The sequence below is a fragment of the Athene noctua genome, chromosome 8 (genome assembly GCF_965140245.1).
Source record: "Athene noctua chromosome 8, bAthNoc1.hap1.1, whole genome shotgun sequence".
In the NCBI taxonomy this organism is placed as follows: domain Eukaryota; kingdom Metazoa; phylum Chordata; class Aves; order Strigiformes; family Strigidae; genus Athene; species Athene noctua.
This window is the reverse complement of record NC_134044.1, coordinates 11561877-11581591: the sequence shown is the minus strand read 5'-3', so window position 1 is coordinate 11581591 and position 19715 is coordinate 11561877. Positions and strand designations below refer to the sequence as shown.

General features: G+C 40.2%; 1 protein-coding gene across 1 annotated transcript in view; it reads right to left on the bottom strand.

Annotated features, from left to right (window-relative positions):
* The window catches only part of COL4A3 (collagen type IV alpha 3 chain), a 65799-nt gene extending 46741 nt beyond the window's left edge, over positions 1-19058 (bottom strand). Inside the window, exons 1-4 of the mRNA XM_074912366.1 lie at positions 18930-19058; positions 5622-5678; positions 2018-2107; positions 272-316 (exon numbers count right to left, since the gene is read on the bottom strand). Of these exons, the coding sequence (XP_074768467.1) occupies positions 272-316; positions 2018-2107; positions 5622-5678; positions 18930-19016 (279 nt within the window). The 5' untranslated portion in view covers positions 19017-19058. The remainder of the gene's footprint in view (positions 1-271; positions 317-2017; positions 2108-5621; positions 5679-18929) is intronic.
* Between the last annotated feature and the right edge of the window lie 657 nt (positions 19059-19715).

Below are 19715 nucleotides of genomic sequence, written 5' to 3'. Positions count from 1 at the left end.
AAAAAAACCCCAAGACAACTCTTCATGGAATTCTAGTCTGACTTTTTCATAGCACATCCCAATACTAAATACATACAGCATGAACCTTGTACATATAGTGTAGCAAAAAAGGCAAAAGTTTTAAAAAGTAGATAATGCATGAGCATACTCCGTGTCATAAATTTAAAAAATCATATATAATGTTTCATTTTTATTTTTCACAAATAATTGAACCAAGTTGGCATTTAACATGACATTTAATACATACAAGTCTGTTTATATAAATACTTACTCGTATACCTTTGGGTCCAACAAAGCCCATAAAACCTGGAGAACCCTAGATCACAAATGGAAAACAATGTATTTCAATATAACTGACAAAAAGCGAGTATCCGTCAACAGGACAGGCAATATTTTTAATACCATTTCCTAACATGTGCAGAAGAAATGATATAAATAAATAAATAAATAAATAAATTATTTGCCTGTTACAGACACTATAGCAAACAAGCATTTAATACAACTTATGTAAATCATGGCTTACGGCCCTCCCTTTCAGTGTTTACAGGGGATATATCTCATCATAGGTCAATGTGTTCAAACTGTGAGACCTGGAAGTGCTTTCCTGTGAAATAGCGGGAAGGCTCCTGGACACGGATGATGTCCATGTAATGATCAGGTGTGTACATGTACCAGCCACTCTCACTTGCACTGCTGTGCATGGAAAGGAAAGCCAGGAGCAGGCTGAAAGGGGGCTAAGCAAGATGGGAGAGCAAGGCTGAAAGAAGACAGCAAACGATGTCACAGCACAGTATGGACAGAACCTGTTGGAATTGCTTCAAGGTGCTTAGAGCTTTACTGATAATAAGAAACTCTTATTGTTCCCAGAAAGGAAATGGGGATTGTACAGAACCGCATAGCTCCTAAAATCCCTAGTGACATTTCATTTAAGATAATGTACAGGCACTGAACAGAAAAGCTAACTGGAATACACTAGAGTAGATGGCATTGAGGCTGACAGAGATGTTCTTACTAGATAAATTATCCTTACTTTTTGCCATTCTTGCAGAAGTTATTATCACTTATTAAAAGGGAAATGCTCTACTAAACACTTTTCAGTAAGTTCAAATAAATGGCTCATCAACATGTACAAGATCCACCATGAGTATTAGTTCCACAAAGTATTGTAAAAATAAGATAGGACAGAATAATACAACAATACCCAAGCAAATAAAAACTGTAAAAAAAGTCTGTTTAAAGGTATGAGTAAGTGCTAGAGCCCCATTAGTGCACATCCTAGACATAATGCGACTGTGGCAGTACCTTCCTGTGGCTGTTTACACCATATATACATACAAATAATTTATTCACCAGAGTCAATTTACTGATGACAGCAGCAGTGCTGTTCCTCAAGACAAATATAAATAAAATGTTATTTTAATGAGCAATTTATTTGGTTTTGATGCTCATGCAGGAGTCATTGAAAATTCATATTCAGCCTCAGTTTAGGCATAAAGGAAAGGAAGAAAGCCCAAGTCACCAAAGAGAAGTCACTCTCTCCATGCTGCAGGCAAGTAGGTATGTCCTAAAGAGATCAAGATTTATCTTTAAAATCCCGGTTCCCTTCAAATTTTCTTAAATCTATTTTTCATATTTGTCTCAGTAGTAGATAGTTTTGCCTCTTTCCAGCAGTAGATGTCAGAGTATACTGTTAAGACAAAACTGAGGTTATGCTGCTAAAATCTATTTAGACCCATGTTCATTGCCTCTGGCAGTTCAGTTCAGGTACTTTAGCACTGGCCAATGGACAACTGACAACAAAAGCCCACATTCCTATCAGCTACTTTGACTCAGCCAAAAATGACCACTGCAGCTGGTGACCACATAACATCCCTTCCTGAATAGGAGACTCTGCAACAGGTTTTGGTTTGGTTTGGTTTTTCAAAACAGATTTCTCTACCCAGTCATAGCTCACTTTCACAGTCAAGAACAGAAGTTTCTCTGTCTATCTCTCTCTCTGTCTCACACACACACCTACCTTTGGTCCCTGTGGCCCTGGAGGCCCTTCTGGACCAGGAAATCCTCTATGACCAGGTGGACCTGGAACACCAGGAAAGCCTTTTTCACCCTGTAAACATTAAGAGAATGAAATTCTTAAAATATCCATGAATTCTCCTTTTGATAATTTATTTCTAAGGCATTCACTACTTTCAGTACCTCTTAACTTCTACATACCTGTCTGCTACTGTGGCAGATACATTTCCCATGTCTATACTGACCTGTTTTTGTGGTCCTGCCTATGTGCTGTCTAGGCCATATGGTAACACTGAAGTAACATGCTCATAAGTGTGGCTGAAGATATCAGAAGACAACTGTATTCATTTGCAGAATACAGAAGTTAACTGCCAGCATGAAAAGTTTAAGAAAGCAGCTGATACATATTCCTTGCTAATATTTCTACATCACGTTTAGTCCCTACACGCAACACAAATCCAAATCCATCATAACAGCACTTTGTAAAGGGGTAAACTTAATGACTACTGCTGTACAGCAAGGTCATCTCCAAATCATCAATACCTCTCTTCATGCAAGCCATGGAAAGAAACAGTGAGAGCCAAATGTAACAAAACCATTCAGATAGAATAAAAGAAATTGAAGTGACAACTACATAATATTGTTCCAAGTCTCAGAAATTAAGACACCCAATTACTTTTTAATGTTTTTTAAGGTCAAGTTCAAATAACTAAACCATGTAAAGGAAATACAGAATATTAAAGCTAGAGAAATAGAATACAAGAGGCTAAATTACATTGAAGGGGGATTTTCAGATTTTAGTTAAATATAATGAAGATGCAAGTCTTATCTTGGATGGAAAACTGACTGTGAGCAAGAAATGTGTACTTATAGCCCAGAAAGCCAACCATGTCCCGGGCTGCATCAAGAGCAGTGTGGCCAGCAGGTTGAGGGAGGGGATTCTCCCCCTCTACTCCACTCTCGTGAGACCCCCCCTGCAGTGCTGTGTCCAGCTCTGGGGGCACCAGCATCAGAAGGACACAGACCTGCTCGAGTGGGTCCAGAGGAGGCCACAGAGATGATCACAGGGGTTGGAACACCTCCCTTATGAGGACAGAGGCTGAGAGTTGGGGGTGTTCAGCCTGGAGAAGAGAAGGCTCCGGGGAGACCTTATAGCAGCCTTCCAGTACTGAAAGGGGGCTGCAGGAAAGGTGGGGAGGGACTCTTCATCAGGGAGTGTAGGGATAGGACAAGGGTTAACGGTTTTAAACTGAAAGAGGAAGATTTAGATTAAATATAAGGAAGAAATTCTTTCCTGTGCCGGTGGTGAGACACTAGACCAGGTTGCCCAGAGCAGCTGTGGCTGCCCCTCCCTGGCAGTGGTCAAGGCCAGGCTGCACGGGGCTCTGAGAAGAGAGAGCCTCTCTCTTCTCAGAGAAGACACCTCTGGAAGGTGTCCCTGCCCATGGCAGGGGTTGGAACAAGAGGATCTTTAAGGTCCCCTCCAACCCAAAACATTCTATGATACTATGACTTTTGTTAAAATAAAAGTGCTTCAAGCCTAGAAACTCACAGAAAAGGTATTTCAGCTCTTTAGATAGCAGCAATTTAGCATGCTCAATTTTACATCGTGAAGAGCTGTGTATTCAAGATTTTACATCACAGCATGACAGGGGAGAGAGAGCATGCGGGATTATCAATTCTCAGAGTCAATTTTCCTATTGATTTATCAGGGGAGAGTTTTACAAAAAAGCATTTGAAATTTGTGTGTACAGAATTTCCAGTATCTTATTATTCAATGTACAACATAGGATCCAAAGAAGTGTCGAGGAAGACAAAACACCTTGGCTTGTCCCTCCAAATCCCACAAACTGACCAGATTTTAAATAGCATCTGAATTTTTTTAAAAAAGAACAATAATATATATATAGAATCTAATTCCATAATATTTTAACACAAATAAGAATTGCATTATGAAGTCTGTGAGATCTCAATCATAAACCAGCACAGCTTTTTATAACAAATTTATCTCATTCACCAGCATCCTAAGAAAGGCAAAAAAGGATAAACCAAGCTGTGCCACTGGAGGGAGTGTGGTACTAACTCACAGAAAATTGAAAGAATTCCTTGATCTTCCTTCACTGAGTTTGCTACCCACTCTCTCTGGAGCAAGCCATAGGGTGCTCTCCAGATGCAGAGCAGCACTTCACTCTTCTGGCAGCTTCACTCCCCTCCATACAGTACAGGCAACTTTATCCTCACTTTCCTCTTGACAAATCAACAAGATCAGAGGATTCTCAGGTTGGAGAATTTCTTAACACTGAACAGTTACCAACATATACCGATTAATGTAATTGTCCTGACTTTCCAAAGCTGCCTGAAAAACTTCATCAGTGCAAACAACGATTAACTCTTACCTACTAATTGCTCAGTTGCTTTAGCATGGAATTGATGAAGGTAAGTTGCAGGTGTTCATTTTTAATATTTCTCTTTTAGTGGGCAGCTTATTTTTTTCTGATTTTTCAAATGGTCTCAATTTTACCGGTTAGGACAAAGTCAGGTTAGACCAACCAAGAACATGAAAAATAAGCACCAAGACTTTACTAAAGACATGAATCCTTTCACACTTATAAAAATATGTTTTCATAATGCACATATTTACTTTGAGAGAACTTCTCTGTAACACTGAAATGAAGCTTCCTAAAAGCAAGACTAGCAGTGTTTACTGTGGTGCAATAAGACATTTTTTCTTGGTAGTAAAAGTACAGGAGGAAAGGTGTGAGTAATTCTTTACCAGCCAGATAAGTCAATCAGTGGGATTAACCACATCTAGAATCTATTGATAAGGTTTAGTATGACAATCACTATGTCCCCAGTTAGCCTGAATTACGTAATAATGCCCCTTTCATTTGTGAATCGGTTGTTTTCCATCTACAAGCAGGAGTTTGAAAGAATTTTTGGCATTTGTGTAATTCAGGTTTGTCTAAAAGCCACTCCGAGCCTCTGCCAAGCTACTATTTGCAACAGGCAGAGCTGTGGCTCTGTTCCTTTTGATGGATTTGATGCTGTTCCCTCACTGCTGACAAGGTATTTGTGGTTAGGACCCAGAAACTTACCCCTGTTTTGGTCTGCAGGAGATTTATCTGTTTGTGCCAGTGCATGTAGCTTTTGAAACTTCAGGAACCAGAAAAGGGGAGATGGGCAATGTCAAAAGAGGGGAACAGGGAAACACTGAACATGACGCTCTGGATGGCATTATGAAATTTGTAACAGGAGAGCTGCTGCCAGGGTAACTGTATCTGTGGGCATTTGTTAGGAGTTTGTGAAAGGGACCTAGTGGTTCAGACAGCTGTTCTTCTGTTGGTGTTCAAACATCATGCAATGCTGTAAACAAACTAATACATTAAAAAAAAAAATAATAATTCTAAGTCTTCTTAGTTAAACAGTGTCCCCAGAGTTATTTTCACAGGATTTTGTAAGGTAACATATTCCTTTTACAATTCTTTGTAGACTCTGTTGACAACATTACACACAATAAATTCACTCATTGTATCAACTCAACTAATGTATTAATTGTTTCCAGGTATATGCTAAAAATGTAAATATAATAAAAATGTATTTGTCCTTACCTTATTACCCTTCATGCTATTGCAAAAGCAGGGACTTTTACCTTTGCATACACAGCTCTGAAAAACAAAAAGACAAACTTTATAATAAAATCATTTTTCTCATTGTGTTGTTTGGTGAGGGGCAAATGAGATCTCGGTGGTTTTAGTAAGGTAATTATTTCACAGATAATACAACTTTTTAAAAAAATGTTCCTGAAGAGTGGCAATTCTCAACAACGGAAAAGAACTCATTATTACTCTGTACTGTCTTTTGAGACAGATAAGGGCACTAGTTTAATTTTATAATTGGGGTAAAGGCCAAGAAGGCGTGCTTAACACCACCAGGGTTATAATATCAGTATGAAGTGTAAAATTCAAGAGTTTGGTCTCACAGCCCTGAACATTAATGATTCTTTAAAAACTTACTATAGAAACAAACACATATACCAATACTGGTTTAGATTAAAATGATATTGGTTTTATTTTAATCTATTAACCAATAATTTTCTGTCTTTTTCTAGCTGTGCTCACCTCCTGACCCTGGCTCCTGGTACCTAATACAATTACAGAGGACCCTCAACTTCATTGTTTCTTAATTCTAGAGGTTTCCTGAGCCTGGAGTTCAAGTGAGCCTGGAGTTCAAAGGCCTCCTTGGAGAGCTGAGTGTTGCACTGTAGCATCCAAACCTCTCTTTGTCTGTGACCTCTACTGCTGGAGTATGGCATGGCTATATGGGAGCAACCATAACCTGGGAAAATTCAATGATTAATCAAGTATGAAGAGATATTCAGGTTTTTACTGTTCACACTTAAGTGAAAAGAAACCCAACAAACAAAAAACCCAAACAAGGATTTTCAGCATGTAACTGGATAGACAGTGTGACTCAATTAGCTAACTCATGGGTGGTAGCAGGGAGCTCAGCAGAGCTGCACAGCACATCTGAAATCCTGGATGAACATGAGAACACTTAACCCTTCTGTGCCCCGTTCCTGCTACCGCTATCACGTACTCAGTACCTGAGCTAGCCCAGTCTGGCCTACATTCATGTAGACATACCCTGTGTCAGTGGAGTGGAGGAGGAAAAAAAAAATCCTTTGTTAACAGAAATATTATACATACTAAAAATAGCATTGAGGTTATTGAAGCCATGTATTTCATAGACATGTGGAGTAAACTGCATTTATTGCCCTTCTTTGTACACTTAAATTCTATCATTTGTTTTTGAAGCCATTGCTGAATGACTTTTTCGATTGTAGCCCTGCAGAAAGAGGGTTATTTTTCAGTTTATTCTCCCACTTTAAGTATAGATGTCTATCACAGTGACCATATACTATTACAGTTACAGACAGTATGAAAGGGATAACTATCAAATACTGGTTATGAAGATATTTTTCTAAGTTGCATGAAATTCAGAAAAGAAGGAAGAACTGTATTTTTTCCTACAAGATTAAAGTCCTGAAGATGATATGATATGAAATTTCTATTTAGAACTTGAAGACAGAATTAATTAACCCATACAGCTGGTCATAATACAAGAGCAGCACTGTTCCAAATTTATAATTTTTCCAGTGGTGTTCTCAAAAAACAGAAAACAAAAGACAGAGGAAGAAAAAAAGTTCTCCATTGCATTTTTAAATTATAAAGTCAGATTGTCATTAAATTTAAATTTTCCTGTATCAATCTGTTCAGGTAAAACATTTTACACAATTGAAAAGCATCTCTTCTTCCCACAGGCTAGGATCAATTTCTTCTATATCATCAAAAACATGGTACATGGTATCAGCTAGCTGATTTCATTTCTTAAACAGTTCATGGTATTGTCTCTTTCCTTTGACTGCACAAGGAAACTAGTTTGGAACAACTCATCCAGTCTCTTTAGGTGCCTCTTTTAGGATTGAGGAAAGATGCTGCAAGTACTTGCTGTTCCCTATAGACTGGACAATTACTGACAGTAGCTGCCTGTCTTTTAGGTGGCTGAAGTTAGGTGAGATAATACCATGTATTAATTTAGAAAGATGCAGGGAGTATTTCTCAAGTGAACAGCTATTTAAACTTAAACAGAAATTAGAATCAGTTGGCCATGAAAAGCAAATCCCCCAAGAAATTACTGTGTCTGCCTGTGTTCTGTAGACAGATTACTATGTGATTACTTGATGTTTCAAGCTAGATTTTTCAAGAGTTGCAAACGTTAAATACTTAATTCTTCGGCATATTTAAAGAAGACTCTTTCTTCCCCTGATCTGACAGCTAGAATTCAAGTGGTACTGCGTCAGAAATTTGGAAAACAAAGGTGTCATGTAAAACAGCAACTGTGTGACTGCTACCTTTACTATTATTTTAATCAATATGATTGTATCATCAGAGACACAAGAATAAATACTAGTGCATCATTAATAACAAACAGTATCCTGATTTTTTCTTGGTGAGGACTATCAGTTTAGCACTGGGTAATCTAAATTCACCATGCTATATGACAGATATTTTAAGCCTTTAAGCATAAATACCAGAGGATAAAGTGACATATATTTCAAAATGAATTTGGAATAGTCTATAAGCCAATCAATTTTCTTGTTCCCTATTCAGTAACAGTACCTTCCATCCCAAAGTATTCTCTTCAAAATAGGTGACACAGGTTATTGGTACATGTCTACTAAGCAGTATAAAACCAGTAACTGTTCAATGTTCAGCATCCCAAGGAAAGATGAAAACACAGTACACAATAAATGTAGTCTTAAATTGCATGCACTGCATTTTACTGCTGTGCAGGGCTGATGAGTGACTCAAGCTACCACATTCTGAAGTATTGCACATGAAAATTGTAAATTACCTACAAGACCTATGAGACCCATTTCCTCAGCAATCTTAACTGCTAAAGCACAAGATTAAGTTTACAAATTTAGCAGACATATGTCTGAGTCCAGGAAAGGTACCATTTACTGAGAAAAAAATGTTTACAGTATTCCAAATCCTCTGAATTTCTCCAGGGTAACTGGGACATATCCTGGCTGACCACAGAGAGCTTTCCTGAGGAACAGCCACAGCTGGCTTCTAATCTTCCTAGTACCAGTTATTTACCATTAGAGTTCTATAGACCTTCATGGAGTTGCATCTTATTTCTACCTGTGGAAGTATGGCTAGAAGCAGATTCTTTACAGTATTTGTATGCAAAGCAGTTTTCAGGATGTGTAGATAAATCACCAAATGAAGTGTATCTTCAGTAACAGGTATAATCTGCAGAAGACTTCCTATGTACAGATACAGAAGAAACTTTTTATTTTAACTTACAATCAAAGATAATCCAATGTGAAGTTAAAAACATGAACATGTAAAAACTTATGATGCTACACAACTAATCAAGGTATTAAACTATTTAAAGAAAAAGAGCCTTTGCTCTTCAAGAAGTCAGAATGCTTAGAATATGTTTAATTTGCCATTAGTAAGCTTTCAGATCAATTTAGGTCTTTTTGTGTACGCATATCACTTTAAACTAAACTGAAAAGACCAAAGATGATTTTGCATTACACACTCAGTTAGCTGGATAATACTAAACGTTTTGGCATATGATTTTTACATAAGATTAGATTATGCCTGCTGTAAAAGAGCTCTGAACCAAAAAATCATTGCTCGCTTATACTACTGGATGTTTCCACATCCTTGCAAGATGCCTGCAGCTCCTTCATCAAAGGATCATAACAAAACAAGAGTATATTGCCAGGTTATAAGATAAGGAAATTGAGTAATAGTTATTAATGGTTTATTAAAAATCCTCACAATAACATCTACATAAGTAAATGTACTAACAATGCCACAGGTTTACTGCATGTTTTTCAGTTTTGTTTTTTTTATAATAATCATCTACATTTATTTCAAATATTTAGATATGGTAGATGGCACTAGATTTTTGATCTAAAAATCTAGGTCAAAGGATAAAGCCAGATCATGATATGAATAACAAATCAAATTAATCCACCAATGAACCAAAGTGAAAAAAAACCCAACACTTTCTTCGAGTATTTTATAGAGGAGCTCCTTTCAAAAGTGTTTTGAGTGACAGTAGTAGCATTATATGTTCTTTAAATAATTACAGTTGTGCATGCTGACGCATATTTACTGCCGTGGTTAATGTTGAGTGCAACCTTATCCATAACACTGAATTGCCCTTCCTACACTATGGGATTGGATTCTATCGGGCTGTGACCTCTTTCTGCCCCCAATACAGAGACTAAAGCATCTGCTTAAAAAGTGTTCCAGTCCTCTCCTTCCCTGAAGCCCTCAAAGAAATGACAAAGAAAGAAGGAAGAAAGAACATACTATTATACACACTACATAGTCACCTATACAACACTAATATAGATTCAGCATGGCACTGCTACTCCTACCATTGCAGTCATGGTAACTTATTTTGGAGTATTAAAGAGAATCTTATGCAGCTCACAGCACTTTGCCAGTAGAGCTAGTTATATGAAAGGTGTCGGAGAATGTATTTAGGGACGTTGCCAAACCTGAGTATGTCAAAGGACGTCACAAAGCGTTAACGTAAGGAAAAAAGCAAACAGGGATAGGAGTTTCTATCAATAGCACAGGCTTTGAGTCCTGACACATTTGTGGGGCAATACAGTCATACTGGGTACGGTTTAAAGGCAGGAAGATGGGGAACAGGCAAAATGAGCCAGCGAGGATGATGAACCAGTATTTCTCCATTTATCTCCTTTTGGAATGACATATAGGATGACAACACAGAGTATTTGTTTGCTTTTCCAGATCCAAAGAAGATCAGAATAGGTCAGCTATGAGTTCAAAATACATATTTGTATTAAAAACACTTCACCCAGGACAGAGAGGCAGCAAAGCGTTTTGTTGCAGCCAACAGGCACCATATTCTTTAAGTATGTTTCAGATGAAGACTACATCAACACCACACAGGATGAGTAATAAAGACATTCAGATGAAAGCTGAGATGAAATTAAATGTATTCTGTAGGAATATAGTAATCTGGCTGCAGTGGGGTTTAAGTTTACACCTTTGGCCTGATTGGTCTTTAATTTCATAGATGAAGTCCACTGATTCCAGGGTAAAAACTGGTTCACATAAATGAAAGATAACTGTGCAACATAAGGAATTTCAATGGTATCGTAGTAGCCTACAAATATGTAGGTCATCACAGTGGTCCTTTGTAAGTGGAAGTAAATGATCAGGTAATTTCCAGTTTTCTGTAACTTCTCTTCAGTTCCAATACTTATTAAAAATTACACATCAGTGAGCCAGCTCCTTTAAGAATCTTGATTATGAATTTTCAAGGGCTGCTGACACACTGAGATTTCTGAATTCTTCCTGAGATGTCTCAGTGCAATCACTTTACACATTCCAGCTGTGTCTATAAACCACAACTGAGTACACGGAATATTACTGCTCAAATAGTTGATGTTAATATAGCGCTTAAAACTACAAAGGGCCCATTTCTCTGATGTTCTCTACTACATGTTTTATATTACATCTAATAAAAGTGGGCGTAAAGCATTATGATTACAGCAAGTAGAAAGTTTTGCTTTAACATTTATCTACACCACAAATGTGCTAGGGTAGGTATGCTGCACAGAGATGTGAAATGCTGCACTTTGTGGAGGACACTATGGTGCTAGCTAAAGCTCCTAGCTTGGACACAGTTGTTTTCAAAAATTTATCCTAACCTATTCAAGCAGAGGATCTGAGAGCAGAGCGGTATAGAAAAGATTTCCCACTGTGGCTATATAAGTAAAATCTTTTTTTCTGAGTCTGAGGCACCTGTGTTGGGATACTTAGCTGGACTAGCACAGTCAGTAATTCTATCTAGACATGGTTAGTAGATACGTGACCTTGGCAGCATATTCCTCATGTTGCACAACTGTAAATCACCATGCAGCCTACAAGCTACTGGAGAATGAAGTCCCCTCACTCCAAAACATTGCTATCAAAACAAAATACCAGTCTCACAATTACAATCTGTATACTAAAAGTTTTTCATGCATTCTAAGCATCAAACATGAATTCATTAAAATTATCAAAGACCACGGAGATCTTTGTGTTTTTTTAGTGATTGCTGGACCAGTACAACAAAACCAAATTATTAAGCCTTCAATAAGTATAGAGAGCATAGAGCAGAAATAGGAGATGATGAGATGAAGGAAAATATGTCAGTTCCCAAACTCTGAAGCATTGTGTAGTCACTTGTGAACTGGAAGGCAGCCAGACATTCCTACCTTAGAAGACTCCTGTTAACAGCCATGTATGCTATGAGAATGCACAGTATTTTGCCTACCAGTTGAACACCTAGCACCTGCCAAAAATGATTTCATTTTGACTTTCTATTATAAAGAAATACACCTGTAACTTTAACTAATAAACAACCTGGTAAATAACATCTGAAGTAGAGAGACCAGATCTCAAATAACACAGTGGAAGGCAACTGTTCTGCTACAGATGGTGTAACTGCTGAATAAACTCCATCAAACTCTTGTAATGGGAACCTTGCTCAGGCTTTGTATTACTGCTTATGTGCTCTTTCAGTGTGAGGTGCAGGAAAGAAGTCCTAAGCACTTAGGATCGTAGGAAAAACCTTTCATAACACTTCACAGAAGCAGGATTTTGTGTCTATCTCAGAGTAAGTAATAATTACATAATTTGTGATCCCACAACGTGAACACACATGTCTATCCGAACATGACAACACTTTCCCTACATTCTATCCTTAAACTGTCAGTTCTTTTGAAAGGATATAAATAATATAATATAAAGATATATTTATAATGGTATTTGCAAACTAACTATGGTAAATGACTGGTATGAAGAAACAGAAGAAGCTGCTGCAGATGAAGATTTAAACAGCTTTCTACTATGCCAAAGGAACATGTGTATGAAAACCCTTTTTCACTTTAGACATTGAAACTGTTTTGAAAACCTCTTAGTTTTTAAAGCAAAAACCTGTTTAGTAAGAACTTTGTATATTAACAATTCTGTAGTGTTAGCCAGATCTTTTCATTATAACTATACATACTTATCACAATTAAAAAAAACCCCTAACATAAACCTTAAGTAAAGTAAAGCACTATAAATCAGACGAAAACAAGTTTTTCATAGAACTTTTGGCATCTCTTGCATATGTTTAAATGAAATAAATTGTGTCCTTGGGAAAAAAGGACACAATTTATTTCTAACAACCAAACACCAAAAACAAAACCAAAACCAGTAAAGCACCCTGCAGTTCTTTTTTTGTAATATACTTACATATTACATAGAGTATCTTTTCTGCTGTGAATGAGCCTGTCTGTATGGAAGTTCCAAGAAACTACCATAACATAGCTGTTCATACTATTCTTACGAAAGCACACCATTCTGCCATCTTGCTTACAGTTCCACACACAACTTCCATGGTGCCAACCATATTCTCGTCCAAGCAGACACAGTACAATTAATCACATGGAGCTTCTCCCTTCTCTCTAAGTCACTAACAGTAAAGAATTAGGGAGTGGGAGAACAGCAGGGTTTAGCAATCTTCACTGTGCCTGTATGTTATCATCATTGTGTTAGGATAAATCTGGCAAAATGTAATTTAGAAAAAAAACCCAACACCCTGAGTTTTCACAAACTCAAATTGTTTGTAAGCTCTGCAGTGATGACCACTAAGGTCTGTGTTGTAGAAGCTGCCTAAAATTACTTAGTATATATGTACATAGACCTGGCATGTTGTATGCAGTTTTGGAAAACTGTAAGTTGAGGCTCTCAATTGGATCTCTGTTTTTTGGGGTTTCTTTAATTGCTTTTGGTCTATAAAGAGAAGATACAGCATTCTCTTTAAACAGAGAGAATGATGTTTTGATTTCTTCTGCTAAAACATAGAACGTGTTGATACTTATATTTATAATGACCAATATCTTACTCTACAAATAATTTCACTGGGGTGGAAGTCACTGTGATGAGGACTATCAGAAACTGGACCAAAGTGTTCACGACATATTCAGATGGGTAAAATCTCCAAAGGCAAACCCCTAAATCCCAGTGCTGTGCGTTTCTTCTCCTGACCTTGAACAGGACATGGGGACAAAAGAAACAAATATTCTTCCTTTCCACAAGAAAAACAAGATTAGGCAATTAGGCCACAGAATTTTGTTTTGTGTAGCAAACTCATAAGGGTGTTTAATCAGCTTATTCATCCGTGCTCTTTCTTCCTAACAGAGGGTCATCTTAAAAGAGCAATTTAATAACAAAGAATACACACCATTTAACAGGTGAATTTTTGCTTACCTACCATAACATGGTTAGCATTACATCACACAATTTGCATTTCTTCCCAACTGTTGAGTGTGGGAATGGTATTCAGTATAATTGTTGTCTCCTCAGGCCTGTATATTTGTATATTCATAAAATTCCTGGTGTGCATCTTCTGTTCAGTGGTACAAATAAAAATGAAAGCAACAGTAGCTTATTCAGGGAAAGCTTATTGCACGTGCTTTGGTTTCTCCTTTTTGAAAGGCTCTGTGATTTCACAGATTGAAAAAAAAAAAGAAAATGTTACTTTTTCTTGTAGCTTCCTCCAAAATGATCTGTGGAAAAATGCTGCACAAAGCTCGAGTTAAAAAGCCTTAACTGAACCAGGCCAAATGGAAAACCTGTAAACCTGTGAGACTTGTACCCTATCACAAAACTGCCAAGTTAAAAAAAGGACAAACAATGAAAATAGAACTAAAATTATACTAGGTGTGGCAAAATGAAACTTTTTCAGTGTGTGCTTGAGAGACTGGGGCTGTAAACAGTTAAGAAGAAAAAAGCCTTTTTGTATTTCACCTTCCTCCTAGGCTCCTGTAATCCATGCCAACATACTGAGCCTTCTAGTATTACTTTGTTAGGCAGTAGGGTGAGAATGTGACAGTAAAACAGATGACCGGACATCCCATGCTAGTTGCACTTAATAGCAGAGTATTTTGTTTCAAAGACACGTTATGATAAATCAGCTCTAGATATTGCAGAAGAGATTGCTAGCACAGATCTTGAAATAAAATGCTGTATAACTATATGAAATGCAAAGCAATGGAGGAAGAACCAGTGTTAGCCTGCCTACTTTGATCATTTTAATGATACTATTCAGTCAGCAAAATAACTTGAACTATAGAATTTTGCTTAAATATGTTTTTAACTTGCAGATTTGTTAGAAAAAAATCTATACATCAAGTGTTAACAGTTCTGTTTTCACAGGGGTTTACCAAGATCACCTAAGGAGATTCATCATCTTTCAGTTGTATGATACAGCAAACATGTAAGTACACTTAACATTTCAAGGCCATATCAGAGCAAGCCCCCATGTTGTATAAGACAACAGAATTTCAAAAATTTTGATGCACAAACATCAGGGCAACTCTGCTAATTTGTTATAACTCTCTTGGCCCAGTAGGAAATGCATTACTCTGCAGTGCCCTGACATTGGCTTGTTTATGGAGATGATGGCTGAATTACAACTAATTATAGAGGCAATCAGGATCAGAACAGTCTAGTATAAATTGGGCCCAATTATCAAAGTAACACCCCCATTGACTTCAGAGCTGGGATCATATTAAGCAAATCAAAGAGAGCACTTCACAAAGGACTTGTTTTTCTAACATGCTCAGTGAACTCTCTTTTGTATATTCAGGTGCACATCTTCCCTTCTCAGCTGCCTTGTGCGACAAAGAACCTGGGTGCTTCCAAAGGCCAGCAGAGAAGGAAAATTCTCACTGTGACACTTGGTCCATCCAACATTTTGATTCCCAGTTAAACAAAGTAATCCAGCCTGCATCCATTCTCACCAGGCTTGGAGATGCTCATGGCTGAGCTAGAACACTGCTTTTTTTCCTTCCACACACATGTATTAAGATCTATTTGCAACAGCAATATAGTTTGCATATAATTAGGAAAAAAAAACATTGCATGAAGAAGAAAAGATTAGTTTATTAGCATTTGCATGTAAATTCTAACATTTATAAAAAATGAAATTAATTGGGGAAGTATGAACACTTGCGTCTAGTCACAGACAATAATTGAGAAGGGGGATGCATAAAAGATCTTGTCAAGCCTTACAGTCACTGAATTTGTTATCTCTCCTCCTTTGCCAGCAGCACATGATGAAAAAAAAACAGAGTAATGACTGAGGCAAACACAGAATATAGAGCATTTAATTTTTTTACTGTGAGCCAACACGATGTTGCAATTGTCTTACAATGCAAATCAAAAAACGGTAGTAACATGGGGTGCAGCTAACTTGCAATCAAATACTTGCTCAAGTAGAAACTCTCTTTTGTCCCGTTTTGAACACATGCTAACATAATGCCATCATAAAAATGATCAAAGCCACTAAGCAGCAGTATTGATTCAGTACTAATGAACTTGACCTAGGTATTTTTCTTATTACTGTAATTTGAACCAACAAATTTTAGGAAACATTTTGAGATTACTGCTTAATTTCAAGACATACAAGAAGTACATGGATGGTATCAAAAGAACACACTCAAGAGAATTAATTGGATTGTACACGTGCATCAAGACAGTATCAGGTCCAGGTGCTGTTAAACAAAATGAAACAATGAGAAAGCAAATGCATTTTTCTCTGAGAGGAAAAAAAGTAGAAATGAGGAAGACCTTGTTCCCTGAGGAAATATATTGTTAATTTTTATTCTTCTTCTAAAGTATTTAACTGAACAGTGGGAAAATCCAAAGAATTATAACACCAGTATTTGGAGTGAAGGAATGTACCAAGCAAGCTGAAAAGCCTTTGACATGGGAAGATGCTACTTCTGCTGAGTTTTCAGATGTGATTAGAGCATGCCAATGGCCAAGACTGCAGCTAATAATACTCCCCAGCAGATGCCAGAAAGTTCAGCCTCCTAAGGGCAGGAAAATCTGGACTCTGTGGCCTGTGAGGACCAAATTTGCCGTATAAACAGCAAGAGACACAAATTAATAATTTTCTTTTTTGTCTTTGAGAATAAAGCATTTATTGTGTTATTACAAGACATACACTTAAAACTTTCCTAAGTTGAAACAGTTTTTAATCTATGCATACAGCAAAAATATTGCTTGCTGGTCAAATGTAAATTTATTTTATAAGAAAGTGTAGCACAATTTTAAAACACAAACAATACCTATTTCTTTGCAATGGACAGCCCAGCTAAGATGTAATTATTTATTAATCAATTATGTCAATTAACAGTAGCCACTAATATTTAATTAGTTTAGATAAAATTGATTTTTAAAAAGTTATTTCCTCCATCATCTAGAAAACTTTGTTAGACTTTCTCTTACGAAAATACCAGCATTTTCATACAAGAATAGAAATGATCCCATTTGAATCTTAAACTGATCTATTATCTGCTGCAAATCTAGTTTAAATTAATCTCTGACAACATTTCAGATCCACTGAATTTTCAAAGCACCACTGAATCAATATATTGTGTTCAAACTTTGCTTTAACAGCAAGATTTCTGTAGAAGACACTTCTTACCGTGTTTAAGACCTAAGTGTAAATCAGGATCTAGTAATGACAATGCTCTAGAAAACCGGTACCTCAGAACTTCACGATCTACCTTAAGCAGAAAGACTGCTAATGAACATGAGTCTGCAAGACTGGCAAATACTCTAGGATCCTACTGAGGTTGCTAAAAAGTGTCAAAATGCTTTATGGAGCCATATGTGAGGTCCTACCCATCGATACACCTCCTTTTCCCTTCCTTTGTAGATAAAAGCACAAAACGGGATGACAAGATCAACACAGCCAGAATAGAAGCTTAGAAAAAGTGAGAGTGTGTCTGTGTGGGAGTGGGGGGAGGAGTTCCTGGTACACAGCCTGCGCTGGTTACCAGCCATCCAGAAGCACACATGACGATGTCCATCTCTTAGGAGCAGCAAGGGCAATGGATGGGAGGTGCCAGCAGATGAAGAGAAGAATGGAATAAAGAAAAGCAAACTGGGTAGAAGAGAGAGGCAGGTCTTGAGTTTATCAGTCTTCCACATCTTGCTTTTAGATTAAAGATCTGTCCTAGGCAGAGCCTGAAACAACTCTGCAGAAAATATGTGCTTTACAAATAGATCTGGTACCTCTGTTCTACATAAGAACTAAGAGGTATTTTAATTCCACTACAAATAAAACAATTAGATCTTTGTTAGATGACTAAACTTGACTGGAAGTTAGAGTGCCATGAAAGAAAACGTTTGGTGAGGTGCTTATGCTGTTTCCAGACACTTTACCCAGAAAAGGTGATTGAAAGAGCTGAAATATTTTAGAAGAAACATTATTACCAATTAATCTGCTTCAGATAATTATGGTAGAATGTGGCTCTATTTTAGCAACAATCAAGTGGAAGATCAGATTTTTTCCTTATAAAGGTGACCTGCAAAATGGTTTGATAGGCAGTAAAGGGTTTTGGTGCACTGCTTTAGAGCTTTACTCACACATGCAAGGAGAAATTAACACTGTTGACTATTATGGGAAAAACAGAATTTGAAATTTACTGAAACTGGCAGTTTTCTGTTTAGTATCTGCCAGAAATGTTGACCCATTTACCCTCACAGCTGACTGCTCTTCTCCCAGTCGGGAATGTGCAATCTAAATGTTATAGCCAGACAGAGGAGAAAGGAACGGTAAAGACAACAATATGATTTAGGGGAATTTATCGACCAAACGGTGATGCACTCTCATCATTAAACCTCAACCTGTGAGGTGAGTCCGTGGGGAAGGCGGCACAGCCGGTCCAGGCGGTGAGTGCTACTCTCAGTGTTTACCTCAGAGACCGTCCACGCCCAACACCGCTCAGCCCTCGCCCTCCGCATCCCCCGTCTCCTGCGGAGCGAGGCGCTGCCCGCGGGACGGGCCTCCGCGGCCGACTGCCCGGCCGGTGGCGGGGCTGCGGCCCCTGGCCCCCCGGCAGCCCCTCACGGCAGCCCCGCAGCTGGCGGCGCGGGAGGCCGCCCGCCGCCCCTCTCCTTCGCACCTGAGACAGCGGCGGCGGCGGCGCGCCCTGCGCGGGGCCTCCCGCCCTCACCTACCCCCGCCGGGCAGCGGCGCAGCGGTAACGGCACCTCGCAGCTGGGCGAGAGGCCCCTCTCCTCACCGTGCCCGGGCGCGATGTACCCGACGCCGGTATAACTTTAAATACAATAAATTCGCCTTTTCTCCCTCACAACTCGCCGACGCGCAGCGCGCTAGCAGAGGGGGCCGAGGGGCTGAGCGCCGCCTCGCCCCAGGTGACGCTGCGGCCGCCGCGGGATCCCGCGCCCCGGTCCCGCCGCGCCGCCCCAGCCCCTCCGCCCCGCGCTCCCTCCCTCACTCACCTCCGCCGCCGCGGCGCGGCCCGGCCCGAGCAGGGCGAGCAGCAGCAGCGGCAGCGCCAGGCGGCTGGGACAAGCCCTGCCGGCCATGCCCGCGCTCGGCGCTGCCTGCGCGGCGTCCCGCAGAGCTCGGCCCGGGGCGCTCGACTCTGCCCCCCGCCCGCCCGCCGCTTTTGGCCTGCGGGCTGCTGCTTCGCACCCGCCTCGGCGCTCCCGGTGCCCTGGGGTGGGGACAGGGGCCGGGGCTGGCCGGGGCGGGGCCGGCCGGGCCACCCCTCTCCTCCCCTCTCCCCCCCACGTCTCCTGCCTCGGGCACCGCCGGCAGCCGCCGTCTGTCCGTCCTCAGCGGGCATGGAGTGAGCGAGGAGCCGGGGGCTTTCCCGCCTGGGAGCTGAGGTGAGTGCCGCGGAGGGGCAGCCCCGGGCGGCGGTACCTGGCGCTCGGTACGGGCCGCCCCGCCCGGCCTCGGCACCGGCCGGGGCCGGGCAGCTCGCTGCGGGGCCGGGCAGCTCGCTGCGGGGCCAGCCCCGTCCCGGGACAGCTGGGGGTGCCCCGGGTTACCGGGCTGCCTCCGTCCCCCGCCCGCTTCTCCCGCGCCGCCCTGAGGGCGCAAGGTGGCGGGCGCCGCCCGAACGGCCCCTCGGGGCTGCGCGGCGGGACTGAGACGGGGACTCGCCCGAGCAAGGACACGGCCTGGGCCTGCCCGCAGCGCCCCGGCGGGGGAAGGCGTCGGTTCAGCCGGGGTGGGGGCGAGGTGGGAGGCGGCAGCGCTGGGTGCGCGAGTGAGGC